Source organism: Oryctolagus cuniculus, chromosome 3 (assembly GCF_051225735.1).
Source record: "Oryctolagus cuniculus isolate XC-2025 breed Fujian yellow rabbit chromosome 3, ASM5122573v1, whole genome shotgun sequence".
In the NCBI taxonomy this organism is placed as follows: domain Eukaryota; kingdom Metazoa; phylum Chordata; class Mammalia; order Lagomorpha; family Leporidae; genus Oryctolagus; species Oryctolagus cuniculus.
Window position 1 is genome coordinate 115,551,271 of NC_142869.1, and position 17,415 is coordinate 115,568,685.

General features: G+C 43.8%; 1 protein-coding gene across 2 annotated transcripts; it reads left to right on the top strand.

Moving 5' to 3' along the window:
- Window positions 1-288: 288 nt before the first annotated feature.
- Window positions 289-16,762, top strand: DDX18 (DEAD-box helicase 18). Of its 2 annotated transcripts, XM_008258488.5 has the most exons (14): window positions 289-497; window positions 1,448-2,008; window positions 3,992-4,117; window positions 7,120-7,255; window positions 7,580-7,680; window positions 7,795-7,994; window positions 8,090-8,204; window positions 9,777-9,916; window positions 10,855-11,016; window positions 11,330-11,482; window positions 12,054-12,167; window positions 13,339-13,395; window positions 14,174-14,351; window positions 15,054-16,762. In XM_008258488.5, exons 1-14 carry the CDS (start codon window positions 413-415, stop codon window positions 15,194-15,196), a joined length of 2,271 nt encoding a protein of 756 aa, XP_008256710.3. In that variant the 5' UTR covers window positions 289-412; the 3' UTR covers window positions 15,197-16,762. The 2 variants fall into 2 exon arrangements, with proteins under 2 accessions (XP_008256710.3, XP_069927659.2); XM_070071558.2 differs by lacking the exon at window positions 13,339-13,395.
- The last annotated feature ends 653 nt before the right edge of the window (window positions 16,763-17,415 follow it).

Here is a 17,415-nt window from a genome sequence, read left to right on the forward strand (position 1 = left end):
TATACTAAGTGACATGGCACCGTGTTTCTAAGACGCATGGTCAAACAACCTCCATGTATTACATTTAGCTTTTATTCAATTTCTCAAATAGTCCAGGAATCAAACGGGATCGGAAAAACGGAGACTCCTTAAAGCCAGCTTTATCTCATTTCTTCAACGTTGTTCTAATAAGCAGCCCGTTTGATGAGCCTCCACTCCCCCAGGGGGCGCAACGCAGGATCCGGTCGCCAAGGTTAGCACAGTGCACGCTCCCGGGTCCGTTTCCTCCCCGGAAGCATTTCCGCTCCTCCGGCTCGAGTCTTCCTGTGACGCACATCCGGTGAGCCGAACTGCGCACGTGCGGCCAGGAAGGAAGTAAGGCCAACTGGGGAGCTGCGCGGCGGCGCTGCTGTGGAGGCGCGTCTCCGGCAACATGTCTCACCTGCCGATGAAACTGCTGCGCAAGAAGATCGAGAAGCGGAACCTCAAGTTGCGGCAGCGAAACCTCAAACTCCAGGGTGAGATGCGCTGAGTGCTTCGGAGGCCGTGCAGCGGCGCTGTTCGGGAGTCCCACCGCCTCCCGTGGGCGCGGGCTGCCTCCCCCCGGGGCACGTGCGCCCGAGTCTGGGGCTGCTGCCCGCGAGTCGCTCCCGGCCTCAGGACCACCACTTTTTCTGAGCATCAGCTTCTCTGTCCAGGGCCTCGGGGTTCCCTGCCAGGCGTCCCGCGGAGCTTCCGCCCGATTTTGTTTTTCCCTCCGGTTTTGCCCGCCTCTCCACTTGGCCCAGTCAGACGCGTGGGACACCGGCCACCTCCGCAGAAGCCCTTGTCGGGTCTCGCAGTGTCTTTCTCTGCCAGCCACGTCCTCGTTCTTCAGCTTGAAAACTCTTCCCTCTCGCAAAACCTCTGACGCCCTCTCTGTATTCCTGTCGCTCCCGATTTTAGGTTACGAGTTCCGAAGACAACTTTTGTGTATGTGTGTGTGATAAATGTTGACAAATAAGTGATTTCATCAGCTGAGTTTTCACTGCTATCTAGAGGCGTGGGGTTGAATGTTTTAAAGTTATGTGAGAATTAGTTATGTGAATAAGATGTGAGTGTCTTTGATTTTTCCATTACTCAAATACTTCCTATTTATCAAATACTTCCTATTAAAGTAACTGTCATCGTCTGACTCCATCTGTTTAAAGCTTTGACCTCACAGGAGATTTCTTGCCCCAGACTTTACTTAAAGATAGGGATAGGATAATTGAAGAAGCTAATGTAACTTTCCCTTTTACGGCATTTTTCCTTAAAGGGAATTTTTCCTCCAGTAGAATACCGAAACAATTGCTGTTGGCTCTAACAAAAATATGAAGGGAGACAACACTAAGTAATTTGAGTCATTGAAGTCATAGACTTTCTTGGGTGGGATCCCAGTGTTCCCAAGTAAGCCCCTTTGGCATCACAAATTGTGTTTTGTCTAAAGCAAGGGTCTCAGATGTGAGCCTGTCAGAACCCCAGAATGGAGACGTGCCTGACGCAGCAGTGGCAGGTGGGAAAGTGAAGAAGTCCCTGAAACACGCCACGAGTGTGAGCCTGTCAGAACCCCAGAATGGAGACGTGCCTGACGCAGCAGTGGCAGGTGGGAAAGCGAAGAAGTCCCTGAAACGTGCCACGAGTGTGGGCCTGTCAGAAACCCAGAATGGAGACGTGCCTGACACAGCAGTGGCAGGTGGGAAAGCGAAGAAGTCCCTGAAACGTGCCACGAGTGTGGGCCTGTCAGAACCCCAGAATGGAGACGTGCCTGAAGCAGCAGTGGCAGGTGGGAAAGCTAAGAAGTCCCTGAAACACACCATGAGTGTGGGCCTGTCAGAAACACAGAATAGAGCCTTGACTAAAGAAACAGTGAAGAAAGTAAAAGTTAAAAAATCCCCCCAGAAATCTGCTGTGTTAACCAATGGAGAAGCAGCAACAGAGTCGCCCGATCCAGAATCTAAAAAGAAGAAGAAGAAGAAAAAGAGAAAACTGGTGAATGGTGCTGGCCCTGGTAGGTTCTTCATGGACTTTGAATTCAGCCATTCAGTTTCTCACAGTTCTAACTTCCCACTGTTTTTCCTGTGTGTGTGCACTTGTAGAAATCCCCTTTACTCGCATGTGTACCAGATACTAGCCTGGTAGCTGAAAGAAACATTTTGTTGCTTCATGAGGCGGGTGTATATAAGTTTTCTCAAAATACTGAATAATATGCTATGTTTTTACATTCTGTAACCTTGAAGAAAATCTCAGTCTTAGGTAAGAATGTAATATTTTAGGCTTTCTTGTTTGCCAGCACCATTACAGAATCCAACAGTAAAGAAATCTGGGCTGGTAGTGGAATCTGTCTTCCCAGGTCTGTCTGTCTGTCTATATTTATTTATTTGAAAGAAGGGAGAGAGATCTTCCATCCACTGGCTCACCCCCAGGTGGCCACAGTGGCCTTGATCCAGATCTCCCACGGGATGCAGGGGCCCAGACACTTGGGCCATCTTCCACTGCTTTTCCTAGGCCATTAGCAAGGAGCTGGATCAGAAGTGGAGCAGCTAGGACACAGACCTGCGCCCATATGGGAGGCAGCATTGCAGGCAGTGTCATTACATGCTGCACGAGAGTGCCAACCCTAGAATTGGAGATTTTAATTGAGATGTGGATAGGTAGAGATGTCAGGTAAGAAAGGATGGGTTAGCCAACTTTGGCCTTTCCAGTTGTTTGAATAAAGCTTTGTTGGATCACAGTAATGCCCATTTGTTTATTTGGTCTTTATTGCAGCAAAAAAAAAAAAAACATGGCCGGCAAAGCCTAAAATATTTACTATTAGCCCTTTATAGACAGTTTGTGTATTCCTTAGTTAGGGCCTGCTATTAACGTGTCAGATGCTAAGGTTTCCATCCTTTAGGATTCTGTTATGAGTCTTCCCAGGGAAGTAGCATTACTTTTACTCTCAAGCACCGAGTCCCAGGGCTGGGAATTTTAACCTTCTGGACAAACCTACCTTAAGAACTGAGTTAAGGAAAATGAAAATGACAAGCCATGGAAAGCAACTGAGGATTTCTCCATGGCTTTTGAACATAAGAATTTTAAGAATTCACCATTTCTGGAGTTGGTGTTGTGGTGCAGCAGGTTAAGCTGTTGCCTGCAACACCAGCATCCCATATGGGCACTGGTTCATGTCCCAGCTGCTCCTATAACTTAAATGAAGCTACTGGCTTTGGGCTGTCCCAGCCCCAGCCAGTGTAGCCATTTGGGGAGTGGAACAAGTGGACGGAAGATCTCTCACTCTACTTTCTCTCTAACTCTACCTAGTAAATAATTGAATAAATAAATCTTTAAAAAGAGTTCACCATTTCCCAGAGGGTTGACATTCAAGGAACTGGAAGAGGCCAGTCCTGGCTACCCAGAGTCCTCAGTTCCAGTCTGGGTCACTTCTGTTAAAACTAGCATCACTAACTGCAATAAATTTCTATAAAAGCCCAGCATGGTAGTAAAGCCATTTGACCTAGAGTGGACCATTGAGAGTCCTGGAAGGTGAGATGGAGAGGTGATATGTGGCCACATTGTAAAGACTGTGACTGCAGCAGTGAGGAGCTAGGAACTTCTGTCTCACTAGTGATAGACAAAAAACAGCCCAGTATCATTGTCCAGCCAAGCAGGTGATTGACCTGGCTTTATAGTTTAGAGATGTGAAGAACCCTCATAATTTGTGTTCACCTTTAAAAGAAAAACAGCTTTCATAGAAAATTAGTGGTAAATGGCATGGGGGGGTGGGTAATGAGTTTGAAAAAATGAGATGTGGGTTTTTTTTTCCCTCCATGAAATATGTGGAACTTGGAGTTCTTTATGTTTAATAGTACCTATAAAAACTTTCTGAATGAGATAGTATACATTGGGGTATCTTAAAAAAATAAAGTTAGTACTAAATATCTTAAATTCGTTGAACTATACCTCATTTGATATTTTCATTTAAAAAAATGTGTTTTGTCCTTTAAAACCAAAGATACCAAAAAAGCAAAAATTCAAGAAGAAGGCACCAAGGCTCCTACAGAAACAGAAGACAGTGTGGAAGCAGCAGACAATGAGGAGGATGACAGTGAGGCTCCCAGCCTGCCCCTTGGACTGACAGGTAACTTCCAGGGTGTTTTCTATCTATATTTCCTTAAAATATCCTCTCTGGAGGGTAGCATTCAGTTGTGAGCCTTCAGTGAAAAATATCGACAGGAGATATTCTTCATATCTTTCTGCTGTTCTATTCCTGACCCTAAGTGTTTTTGCACACAGCTTCTAGGACCCTTCATCTCTTTGGTTTGTCCTTTTGTACTATGATAGGAAGATCATTGGCCAGGAACGCTGGAGATCAGAGGTTTAGTGCAGGCTCAGAAACTGCTAGGGGAGGGAGGGGAGATTACTATTATGCAGGGACTTTTGCCAGGTTAGCGTCCTTTGGTTTTTATTTCTTTATAAAAGTCAAGAGTTTACAATTAGCTGTGCCTGACTAGAAATATCTAGGAGTTACTTGAATTTTATGTTTGGGGATTTTTATTTGTTAAAAATACTGAGGCTCTCATGTCAGGCCCACTGAAGGTCTCACCCTAACACCAATATAAGACTCAGAACTTGGATGCTGCTCCTGTGGTTTGAATATAGTTTGCATCAATTGCAGGAATTTAACTCCAAGGTCATACATTGGTATTAAGAGAATGAAAGCTGTGGTGTTTAGGGTGGAACTCCCGTGGTTGAATTCTGGTGGCCCGGATAACAGACACATGTGCTCCTGCCTCTTGCCATGTAAGTCTGTGCTGCCTCAGAATTCTGCCAACAAAAAGACCATCATCAAATGTGGCCCCCAGGTCTTATACCTCCAGAACTGAGAGCCAAAGTTAAAAAAATAAAATAAAATACTGAGGTCCAACCCCAGACATGCTCTATCAAAATTGCAAAGGCTGTGCCGGGGTCCTCAACCAGAGCAGTTTCGCCTCTCAGTTAGGGTGACTGACTTGTCCTGCTTTGCCTAGAACTTACCCAACTTATTTTTTAAAAAGATTTATTTATTTATTTGAGAGGCAGAGTTACAGAGAGGGGAAGAGAGGTCGGTCTTTCATCCACTGGTTCACTCCCCATACAGCTGCAACAGTTGGAGCTGTGCCAAACTGAAGCCAGGAGCTTCTGGGTCTCCCATGTGGGTGCAGGGGCCCTAGCACTTGGGCCATTTTCCACTGGTTTTCTAGGCCACAGCAGAGTGGATCGGAAGTGGAGCATCCAGGACTCAAACGGGCACCCATATAGGATGCCAGCACCAGCCCCTAGAACTTGTCCACTTCTAACAGTGAAAGTCCAGCAACCCCCTTTCCTGGGTATTCAGGGAAGATTGGTCCCTGTGCCCCTAGGAGACACTTAAATGGTTGTCAGAACTGAGGGTAGTGTCCCAGCACCCATTGAGGAGAGATCAGAGATGCTGCATAACCTAACATAGGATGGCCTCCCACAGCAACAAATTGTTTAGCCCAAGGTGTCAGTGCAGTTGTTCCTTGACTTAAAAGGGGCTGTTTCAATAAAACCATTGTAAGTTGAAAATGCATTTAATGCACTTAACCTACTGAACATCAAAGTTTGGCTTTAGCTTACCTTAAATGACCTCAGAATACTACATAAGCCAACAGCTGGCCAAAAGCATCTTAACAGAAAGCCTATTTTATAATAAGGTATGAAGTCCTGTTTCATGTAGTTTATCGAATACTATAGTGAAATTCAAAAGTGGTGGTTTGCTGTGTCAGGAACCATCAGTAGTGCCTGATGGTAGGTTAAATAACTGCTGATTTAAGACCTGAGAACGGGGAGTGAGGAGGGGAGCTCTCCAGGCTGTTTTGATGTCTTTCTCTCCTAAACAGTGCACCACTTGGGGCAGGCATTTGGTGCAGCAGTTGAGTCACCACTTAGGGGACCCACATCCCATATCAAAGTGCCTCATTCAAGTCCCAGCTCCGTTCTCCATTCCAGCTTCCTGCTAGTGCACATGCTGGTTGGGAACAGATGATGGCTTCAAATACTTGGGTTCCTGCCGCCCTTATTGGAGACCCAGGTGGAGTTCTGGACTCCTCACTTCAGCTATGGTGGGCATTTGAGGAGTGAACCAGCAGGTGGAAGTTTTCTCTCCATTTGTCTGTCTCCTTTGAAGTAAAAAAGAGTACACTACTTGATATGGAGGTTCTGTGTAACATTTGGTAGCCACATCTGACTGCTCAGTTGTTTTTGGAGTGAGATTAATTTTTTGAGTGACTTCATACTCAGTTTTTAATTACACGTAATGGTTTTTGATTTTCATTTATTTGAGAGGCAGATAAAGAAAGACACATCTTGAGGTTCACACCCCAGCTGCCTGCCAAATTCAAGAACCAGGATCCTGAAACTCAGTCCAGGGCTCCCACATGAGTGGCAGGAACCCAGTGGCTTGGGCCATCCCCACTGCCTCCCAGAGTCATCTTTATTAGAAAGCTAGAATCAGGAACCAGAGCTGGGAAATTGAACCAAGGCACTCTGATGTGAAACACAAGCATCTTAACCACTAGGTGAAATGCCTGCCCGTGTTTTAACTTTTTATATTAAATTTCTTAAACATTTCTCTCTCTACTCTTTTTCCTCTTGCCTTGGCATTTTTTTCATGTAAGTAACTCAGTTACACCTACTCCCTGCCTCATTTATTTGACTGGCAGAGTGACAGAGATCATCAGTTTGCTGGTTCATTCCCCAAATGACTGCAACAGCAAGGGCTGTGCCAGGCCAAGGCCAGGAGCCCAAAATGCAGGGGCCCGGGTACTTGGGCCATCTTTCATTGCTTTCTTAGGTGCATTAGCAGGGAACTGGATTGGAAACTGAGCCGCCAGGGCTCAAACCAGCTTTCTAATATGGAGTGCTAACATCTCAAGCAATGGCTTAACTCGTTGTACCACAACATTGGCAGTCTCTGGACTTTAAAGATAAAATTACATGGTTTCTTAATATTATAGGAAAAATCATCGAAATGATTGAGATTTTTTATTTTGCCATATGAGGCTCTTTTAAGCAAAACTAATTTAGGTAACTGTCGCAGGTATAACTTGTAACATGTTTGCTAATGATTATCTTGCTCAGGAGCTTTTGAAGATACTTCATTTGATTCTCTAACTAATCTTGTCAATGAAAACACTCTGAAGGCAATAAAAGAAATGGGCTTTACAAACATGACTGAAATTCAACATAAAAGCGTCAGACCACTTCTGGAAGGCAGGTAGGATTAATGCTGATACTTGGACATTGATTATCTATTTTTAGGGCTGGTAGATTATAAAGGAAATACTCGGGTGTTCTGTTATTTTGTATACAGTGTGATAAATTCTGTATCCTGCCTGCATTAAAGGTTTTTGTGTTACCCCCTGGTGTTTGAAGGAAAAGGTTTGCTTCTGTTCAGCAGAGTTCTTATTTCTGCGTTAGGTATATTGTGCAGGTGATTGATTTCTGCAGTAGTGAAGATCAGAGCCTTGTCTTTCTTGTTAAATACGTGTTGAATAAGTAGATTAACCATCTTTATTTTTCTTTCCCATTTAATATGTAGAGATCTTCTAGCAGCTGCAAAAACAGGCAGTGGCAAAACCCTGGCGTTTCTCATCCCTGCAGTTGAACTTATTGTTAAGTTAAAGTTTATGCCCAGGAATGGTAAGCTTTTGATCTGTTTGTTCTGCCATTGTATCCCTAGAAGTTTGTTGCCCTTTTTATGAACTCAAAAGACCACAGTCTGACTTTTGCAATGTGTCATTCTTTGCTGCTTAGGGACAGGAGTCCTTATTCTCTCACCTACTAGAGAACTGGCCATGCAGACGTTTGGTGTTCTCAAGGAGCTGATGACTCACCACGTTCACACATATGGCTTGATAATGGGTGGCAGTAACAGATCTGCTGAAGCACAGAAGCTTGCCAATGGGATCAACATCATTGTGGCTACGCCTGGCCGGCTCCTGGACCATATGCAGGTAAGAGTGCTATTATATAGTGCCTGTCTCATCGTTTTATAGCAGAAACACGACAGCTAACAGGTTGTTTTTTGTTTTACCCTTTGTTTTGTTAGAATACTCCAGGGTTTATGTACAAAAACCTACAGTGTCTGGTTATTGATGAGGCTGATCGCATCTTGGATGTTGGATTTGAAGAGGAATTGAAACAAATTATTAAACTTTTGCCAAGTAAGTAGGTAGTACCTGCAAAGTACCTGTTGCCAATTTTTTTTTTGTTTGAAAGGGAGACAGAGTTCTCCCTGTGCTGGCTCTGGATCTCCCTCTTGGGTGGCAGGAACCCAGGAACTTGAGCCATCACTGCTACCTCCAAGAACATTAGCAGAAAGCTGGAATTAGGAATAGAACCGGGACTTGAACCCAGGCTCTCCACAGTGGAATATGGGTCTTCCAAGTGGTGTCTTCAGTGCCACTGTGCCAAATATCCACCCCAAGAGAGTCCTATAGGAAAAAAATTGTACTAGTACCAGAATTTTACCATAACCAGATGAAGTAGTTGTGTCAAACAGCCTTAGAGGTAGTTGAAATAAAGATCAGACTGGCTAGTAGTTTAAAATAGTAGTTTGGCCATTTCAGAGGTTATAATGCAAGTTGAATATAGTTTTAACATCTCATTCTCTTCCCATCCTACCTGTTATTTTTTTTTCTAAAGATTTATTTATTTGAAAGACAGAGAGGTATAGACAGAGATGTCTTCCATCCGCTGGTTCACTCCTCAGATGACTGCAACAGTGGGAGCTGTGCCGATCCGAAGCCAGGAGCTGGGGGCTTTTTCCATCCAGGTCTCCCACACGGGTGCAGGGGCCCAAGGACTTTAGCCATCTTCCACTGCTTTCCCAGGCCATAGCAGAGAGCTAGATGGGAAGTGGAGCAGCCGGGACCCAAACCGGCACCCTATGTGATGCCAGCACTGCAGATAGTGGCTATGCCTGCTAGGCCACAGCACTGGCCCCACCTGTTTATTTTTCTTAACCTCATCTAAGGTCTCCCAGGTAGCTATAATCTTGTGTTATGTTTGACTTGTATATTTCTTGATTTAGTCTTATAAACTGTCTATGTAACAAGGCCCTGCTTCCATTCATTATGATTTGTTTTGTAATGCTTATTGAAATATAATTGAACTGCACACTTAAATGTATAGTGTGATATTCTGTGATGGCTTTAGCTCTGAAACCACTATATTTAAGAGTGAACATGTGCATCACCCCCCATGCTCTTCTGCATTCCCTCATTTCCATGGCTCTTTACACATACACACAACTTCCCAGGTAGCTTTGATCTGCTTTCTGTTCTGTGATTGCACAGTGTGACCCTCCAAATGGCTGTCCTTTTTGAGTTTCCTGCATGGGCAATCATGTCAGGTACAAATAATAACAGTTTTACTTAATTTAATGTTTCTTCTTGCCTGACTACACTGAACTGAACATCTAGTGTGAGAACAATACCAAGTATCAGTGATGATGAGAGCAGACATCCTTGTCTTGTTCCCGATCTTAGGAGGGAAAGCATTCGGTCTTGACCATTATGTATGTGTGATGTTAGCTATAGGTTTTATGTAGATTTCCTTTATGAGACCAAGGAGATCCCTTCTGTTCCTGGTTTGCTGAGGGTTTTTGATCAGAACCAGATGCTAAATTTTATCAGATGGTTTGTGCCTAGTGAAATGATGATGAAATGTTTTTCCTTTACATGTGTGAAGATTGCCTATAGGATGAGGCTTATTTGTGTGCTTATCTGTTGCAGCACGCAGACAGACCATGCTCTTTTCTGCCACACAAACTCGAAAAGTTGAAGATCTGGCAAGGATTTCTCTGAAAAAGGAGCCTTTGTATGTTGGTGTTGATGACGATAAAGCTAATGCAACAGTGGATGGTCTTGAGCAGGTATATTTTATCAATAACTTAAAACTTTAAAGATCACATTTGGTGTTTCCTTGTAGTTGCTTGGAGGATCATTCAGAAAGCAGATGAGTTAATGAATCTTTTATTTAAAATGTAGTAAATGTGGATATTGGGTCCCTTTAGAAATAAAATACCCTGAACCTTGAGTAATTGCATCTGTTCTGTCGTCTGGATACCACTTTCTCATGAGAGGCTTTGCTAATCACTACCAATTCTAAATGCAGGTTGTCTTCCTTTTGTTTAAGAGTGTGAGTTTTAATCATTTCTTTCCCTAAGGTGCAGGATAACTTGGGTGATATGCTGGCATTGCGGGCACAAACTTGTGAATGGTAGAAATGAGAGGGCTGATTCAAACCAATGTAATTAAGATGAGATCTTTAAGATTTAATCTTTCAATGAGTAAAATATTCCATAGAGCTTAATGTAGCTGTAAAACCTTTAATGATTGTTCAGTTTTTAAAATGCTACAGAGGGGCTGGCACTGTAGCGGAGCAGGTAAAATTGCAGCCTGGATGCTAGCATCCCATATGGGCGCTGGTTCAAGTCCCGGCTGCTCTATTTCTGATCCAGCTTTCTGCTATGGCTTGGGAAAGCAATAGAAGATGGCCCAAGTCCTTGGGACCCTGCACCCATGTGGGAGACCCAGAAGGAGCTCCTGTCTTCGGATCAGCCCAGCTCTGACTGTTGCAGCCACTTGGGGAGTGAACCAGTGGATGGAAGACCTCTGTCTCTGCCTCTGCCTCTCTGTAACTCTGCCTTTCAAATATAAATAAATTTAAAAAAAAAAAAAATGCTATAGGATAGGCATAGTGGATAGTGTGCACGTTGTGTGTTTATCAGTTCTCTCAGCCAAATTATATTCTTTGATAAAACTGAAAATGTCTATTTGATTTGTGACTGCTGTCTTGAACCATTTCTAGGGATATGTGGTTTGTCCCTCAGAAAAGAGATTCCTTCTGCTCTTTACATTCCTTAAGAAGAACCGAAAGAAGAAACTGATGGTCTTCTTTTCATCTTGTATGTCCGTGAAATACCACTATGAGCTGCTGAACTACATTGATTTGCCTGTCTTAGCTATCCACGTAAGTGATCATGATGTGAAGTTCTATAGATCATGGACTTGTACGTGTTGCTCCCTCCTGAGTGGCTTGATCAACACCGGGTGATGAATGCTGTGTGGAGGGCGTTCTGCTGGGTTTGACAGGCGAAAACTACAAAGGAGTAAGAGGTGCCATTCTGGAGGGGCTAGCTGCTGTCCAGTTGGGAAAACGGGACCAAGTCTATGGCATTGGTTGAAATAGCGTAATTTCTGCACAGTGTAAAGGTTATACATCTGGACTGCCCAGAAACAGCCTCAAGGCTCCAGCTCTAATTGATCTTTTTGTTTGCTTCTAGGGAAAGCAGAAGCAAAATAAACGTACAACCACATTCTTCCAGTTCTGTAACGCAGACTCCGGGATATTGCTATGTACAGATGTGGCAGCAAGAGGGCTGGATATTCCTGAAGTTGACTGGATTGTTCAGTATGACCCTCCAGATGACCCTAAGGTAAGTAGAGTCCCTGGGGTGTCTTCTAAATGGCTCTGCAGTAAGGGGTATGTGAATCTCCAGATTCTATGAGAAATGCTCATTTCATACACATCGGGTTTGTCCCTACTGTGCAGTCATTGTGTAGTGTTTCTCTGCTGATGCTAATTATTTTAAGGGCCTAAAGGTGTATGCAGGGAAATTTGAGCACATCAATGGGACTTAAGTTAGCAGTGTTTGATCCCTGGAATTATCTTCTAACAGCAGGTGTCTGGAAGAGAGAAAATGTGTTCAGAGAGGTAGAACACATTCTGTAGTATTAGTGGTAGAATAGACTTCAGCAAACAGTTAACAGCTCGCATGTAAATGTTTCCTTAAAAGCCATTTTGAAAATGAAGTACAGTTAAAATTCATGCGTAGTTCTCAATGTTAACATGAACGTTGTGTCTGGCTTTTTGTGAAAATTGATTTAAATGTTGGCTGTCGACCTGTTGTCCCTTTGTGGGGGACATGGTGAAGGTGTGAGAGGTGCTCTATCAGTGGGCTCAGTGGAAGTCAGCATATTAACTCAGGTTTTCTTTCTCCACCACAGGAATATATTCACCGCGTAGGTAGAACAGCCAGGGGCCTAAATGGACGAGGGCATGCCTTGCTCATTTTGCGCCCAGAAGAACTGGGTTTCCTTCGTTACTTGAAGCAGTCTAAGGTAACACTGGTTAGAAAATCTTGTTGAGAAGAAAGTGCCATTGGTAGGGATTGCAAGCTAGCACCATTTGTAGATCTTCGGGGAGGGAGTGGTGGAGGTCTTGAGTTAGATAGAGCTTATAAAATAGTTGCTGCAGCAGTTCAGTAAGTTAGCATTTGCATGCTTCTGGCTAGGAAGCATGGGCAGACTCTAGTTCTGTGTTGCCCAGTGGTGCCAGGCTCTGTTCTCCTGTTCCGTATGGCAATTCTGTCACTGTAGAAAATAATAACTTCATCCCGAAAACCCATTCTCCTGCCACCGTGTCCACAATGGCTACTGCATGTGGTGTTTCCTCAGCTGACGTCTTGGAATTGTTTTATACACTTACCAGTTACCTGCTGCTCAGTTCCCACACTCTGTTCTGACTTTGGCTGTCAAGCTGGAAGTGGCTTCTTTGTTGTTAGGATACGTGTCAGGCCGTCTTTCCACACTTGCCATCTGCACCCAGCAGCTGGATGCAGTGCCCTGAAATTGTCCTGTGGCCTTCACTCAATTTCTATAAAATACTATTTTCCTGGGTCTTTAGGCTGCTAGGATGCTGTGGTTTCAATAGCTGCACTGTCCAGTGGGAAGCCTTCACAGATCCCTTCATCCTCTGTTCTAAGACTGCAGGCTCCAGAATTTGGGCGCCTATTCTTTTTTCCTAATACCTAGCACAAGTCTGATGCTTTTTTTTATTTTATTAAGCAATGACTGAAAACTCCCTTTAGGAGTTTGTGATCACTCTGGCCTATGGTGTCATAAGCCCCATTGCAGGGCAGTGTGCATTAGGACAGCTCTGATGTGGAGAAACTAATCATGGTTATCAAGATTGTCGCAAAAAAGTACTTTGACAGTTGATCATCCCTGTCCAGTTCCTCACCTTAGCCTTTCAGAAAGAAAGACATGGATGATGTGTGGAGTCAGCAGAGCAAAGATAAAGCTTTTTTGTTCACCTTGGGAGACAGAGTTCTCTGTTCTTAGGGAATTCCACAGGCCAGGTTCCTCCTCAGCTGTCTTCAAAGCCTCATGAGCCCGTGGAGTCCACTACGGCCTGGCTTCACTTCCCTGCTGTTTATGGGACATTTTTCACCTGAAAATCTTCAGAGTGATCATCCTGGTTCACTGATCTTTTATACCTTTTGTTTTCTAGGTTCCATTAAGTGAATTTGACTTTTCTTGGTCTAAAATTTCTGACATTCAGTCTCAGGTATACTTTTTTCTTTTTGTTTTGTTCTATTAAATTACATCATGACCAGGAGCTGAACTTGATTATTAAATTACATTTATGGCCAGGAGCTGAACTTGACATAACACTTCCTTTAATGTTCTTCAGTAGGTGATGACTGTCTTCTGAATCCATCCCCTCATAAAATGGGGTACTTAGACTGTGTGACCAACTAGGGTTTTTTACTGTGCTCATGCATTAGTTAAATTTTTGTCACTATAACAAAATACCAGAGATTGGCTACTTTATAAAATGTTGAGATTATAGTACAAGATTGGGTGGCCCCCTTGTCAACCCGTGATGATGTTGCTCTTGTTTGTAGGATCCCAAGGTGGCATCACATAGCAAGGGACACAGTGTGCGTGACTGCCTGTATGGTCTGTACAAAGCCATCAGAATTTAATCATGGGGTAAAGACCCACATCCATTCACCGTGATTGGATTAAGTCTCTGCCCTTTTAGCACCATTAATGGAAGATCTTGGGGGCCATGCCTTTAACATAGTGACCTTTGGGGGACATTCAGCCTCCAAGTAATGCCAGTCATAGCAGCTGATGACCACATGCCTGTGCTCTTGTCCTTCTTTCAGTCTATACCCCGCAAGAACTTCAGCATTGTTTTTGCTGCAGTGTGGTCTTAAAGATAATCCAGAGCCTGGAGCAAGTGTATTAGAACAGATGTTTTATGCAAGATGACTGTTTTAATATATCTGACATCTGCTGGTTTTAATTTATTAAAACCAATCTTTCTTTTCTTTCAGCTTGAGAAGTTGATTGAGAAGAATTACTTTCTTCATAAGTCAGCCCAGGAAGCATACAAGTCGTACATCCGAGCTTATGATTCCCATTCTCTGAAACAGATCTTTAATGTTAATAGCTTAAATTTGCCTCAGGTTGCACTGTCTTTTGGTTTCAAGGTGCCTCCCTTTGTTGATCTGAGTATCCTTTTGTCTGTTACGATATCATCCTGAAACTAAGGGAGAGAAGTTTGGCAGGGGTGTTTGAGGCTTAGCAGTGGGTCGCTGCATGTTCTGGCTCGTGGTCAGTGTGCTGGCATGGCCCACAGAGGTAAGGTGGTGTGAGCAAGGATGGGTGATCAGGGTGGAGGTCACAGGAACAAGGGGATTTAGGTGTCAGTAAAGGTGGGGATAGTTGTGTCTTCCACACAAAGGCAAAATAGCAGAGAGGTGGTTGCTGAGGCCATGCTGTGCGTGTTAACTTTAGGAGCAGGATCCTGTGGACCTGAAGAAAGGGTAGAACCTTTGAGCAAGTTTTAATTTTAATTGTTTCAGACTTGAAGGGCTTTATGCAGGGAAGAAAGTTCTGCAGAAGGAAATAAAACCTCAGTGTTGCCCAAGATAAAAGACAAGGAAGTACCTCCAGTTGCTTCAATTGTGGTGCATGACATGTGCCTCGTTAATGCATTTTCAGCAGCAGGGACATTTTGGGTTGCCATCCCCATCACAGGTCCTGAATAGCAGCCAAAATCCATCTGTTGGGTCCTGAGAAGGGAAACGCTTCAGCACTTTTGGGTGTGCTCAGATAGAAGAGAAAGACCATGGTTGTGACAGCAAGGCTGTGTTTAGTGTGCATGCTGGAGCTTTTCTAAGTGGCTAGATTTTCCTTAACAGTCCCCTCTAGATGTGAACAGCAACGAAGGCAAGCAAAGAAAAAGAGGAGGCGGCGGTGGCTTCGGCTATCAGAAAACCAAGAAAGTTGAGAAGTCCATAATCTTCAAGCACATTAGCAAGAAACCGACCGACCGCCGGCAGTTCTCTCACTGAAGACACGTCTTCCTTTGATCTTGAGTAACTTGTCCTGGAATCAATTTTTTTCCTTTTCTAACAAAGGAATTTTTGTAGCCTTTAAATTTGAACTCAACTAATGAGTGTTCATTGGCTCAGGTTGCAAACAATGGACACTGTGATTTCCAGCAAGTCTCTTGTATTTTTGAGATTTGGGGGCATATAAAGCAGACTTTAATTCCTTGGTTGCCCAAGGGCAAAGCAAGGAATCTTTCTGTTTTCTGATGATACGGTGTATTGATTTTAAATATATTTCCCTCTTTATGTCATTGTTTTAATGTAACTTTTTATACCTTGCCCTCCTGAGAAGTGAGGTTTTTTGTGGCATGAGTTGCTAGATACCAATGTGCTTTTAAAGTGACCTCGGGTCCTGACAGCTGGTGATGATGCACAGATAGTCTCAATTCACTGTTTTGGCGGTAGTTGTTTGCTGGACCTTCCCGTAGTTTCTGGTCCCTCCTGAATGCTGCAGTATGAAAGCAAAGAGCGAGCTCTGGGAAGTACCTAGGAAGCACCTTAGGATAAAGGTGGTATAACTTTTACATAGTCCTGATTTTAAAACTATGAACCTTTGAACCTCTCTCAGTATTAGAGTATTTAAATATGGAGGGGAGTGGGAGGTGTAGGGTTGAGAGGACTGACCTCATTTGCATAAGTACAGGTATATTGTACTATTCACATTGTGGTAACTCAGCAAAAAAGACCTTTCTGAGAAACTGGTTATTCTCATTCCAGTGTCACTCATGCAGTGGACTGGATTTTGGTTAGGGTTTCCAACTTGGCCCAGTACTTGGAAGACCAGACAGCTATCTAGAGACTGAAAACCCACCTGCCTGTATACAGGGCTCGGCCTGCATTACTGTTAGTGAGAAAGAGCACCTCTTCCAGGTCTGAAACAAAAAATAGGTTGGCAGTGAAAACTGGAAATGAACAAAGTCATAAAATAGCAATCAGTGTTGTAGTGAGGTTTTTTGTGGCAGGAACACTTGCTTTCAGTTTTGTGTAATATGTACATACAAAATAAGTATATTTTGTGGTTCAAAACCAGAATAGCTGCATAGTTTTGCTGTTTGGCCAGCTAATATTTAAAGTCACATTAAGTCCACTGAGACCAGGAGCTGCAGAGGAAACAGATTGATAAGTAGCATTCCAGGATGAAAGGACAGCTCAGTGTTCCACCTTTGCACTTGACTACTTACTGTCTCCCTGGCTGGACCTGTCCGGGATGTTACACCTTGGCTGCAGGGCTCCTGGTTTCTTAACTCCTGACGCTTAATAACTATTTCAACAGGACATTGTTTTTCTTGCTTCGTAAATAATCATGTTTCAAAAAATACACAAAAGCAAAGGGAAGATTTAATCACTAAACAAGAGTGAGCATAAGCACTCTTGAGATTTTGGTGTGTGACCTTCCAGATTTATGTATGTGTGTTCATAGTTTTTTAATTTTTTTGTCAAAATGAATTCATCCTTTCCCTATTGTGACCATCTTGTTTCAAAGCATATTATTTTGCTATGTCATTAAATAATCCTGTCCATCTTGTATTCCATGTATGACTGACTGCTGTGCTAACCCTTACTACATCTGCCAGAATTGGGGTTTGGTGGTGCCTGCAGTCCCAGTTTGGCTCTCACTGTGTCAGTACATCCAGTCCCTTCTGTTAACCTTCTCTGGTTGTCCACAGTGTGAGGCAATTGTAAGAGGTTGTATTGAAAACATACTAGAGTGCTGACCAAGGATTTCTGACAAGTTTGCTAGACCTCTCCTCTGGAAGTGTGAAGAGCAGCTCTGGGCTTTGGAAAGCGGTCCAGTAAGTGGCTGTCATGTAGGTTGATGCTGTTTCCAAGGCTCCTCTGATTAGAGCTGTTTTAGGTGGAGGCAGAGCAGTGTGCCTTGGATAACCCTAAGTCATCAATAAACACTTGTCAGGTGCCAGGAAGTGCAGAAGACCTGGATGGATGTGCCCAGGTCTTTGGAGAGGGGATGGGGTTACAGTGTAGCAGGGTTGGGGAATCATTTTTCTGCTAAGGATCATTTGGATGTTTAAAATATCTGTGGGTGGGCTGGCGCCGCAGCTCACTTAGCTAATCCTGCGCCTGTGGCACCGGCACATCGGGTTCTAGTCCCAGTTGGGGCACCGGATTCTGTCCCAGTTGCTCCTCTTCCAGTCCAGCTCTCTGCTGTGGCCCAGGAGGGC

Excerpts from the sequence above, each read along its gene's own strand:
- DDX18 (XM_008258488.5), top strand. The coding sequence starts at position 413 with ATGTCTCACCTGCCGATGAAACTGCTGCGCAAGAAGATCGAGAAGCGG. Across the intron at positions 498-1,447 it reads GCGAAACCTCAAACTCCAGG|CAAGGGTCTCAGATGTGAGC; the intron begins GTGAGATGCGCT and ends TTTTGTCTAAAG. Across the intron at positions 9,917-10,854 it reads CAGTGGATGGTCTTGAGCAG|GGATATGTGGTTTGTCCCTC; the intron begins GTATATTTTATC and ends AACCATTTCTAG.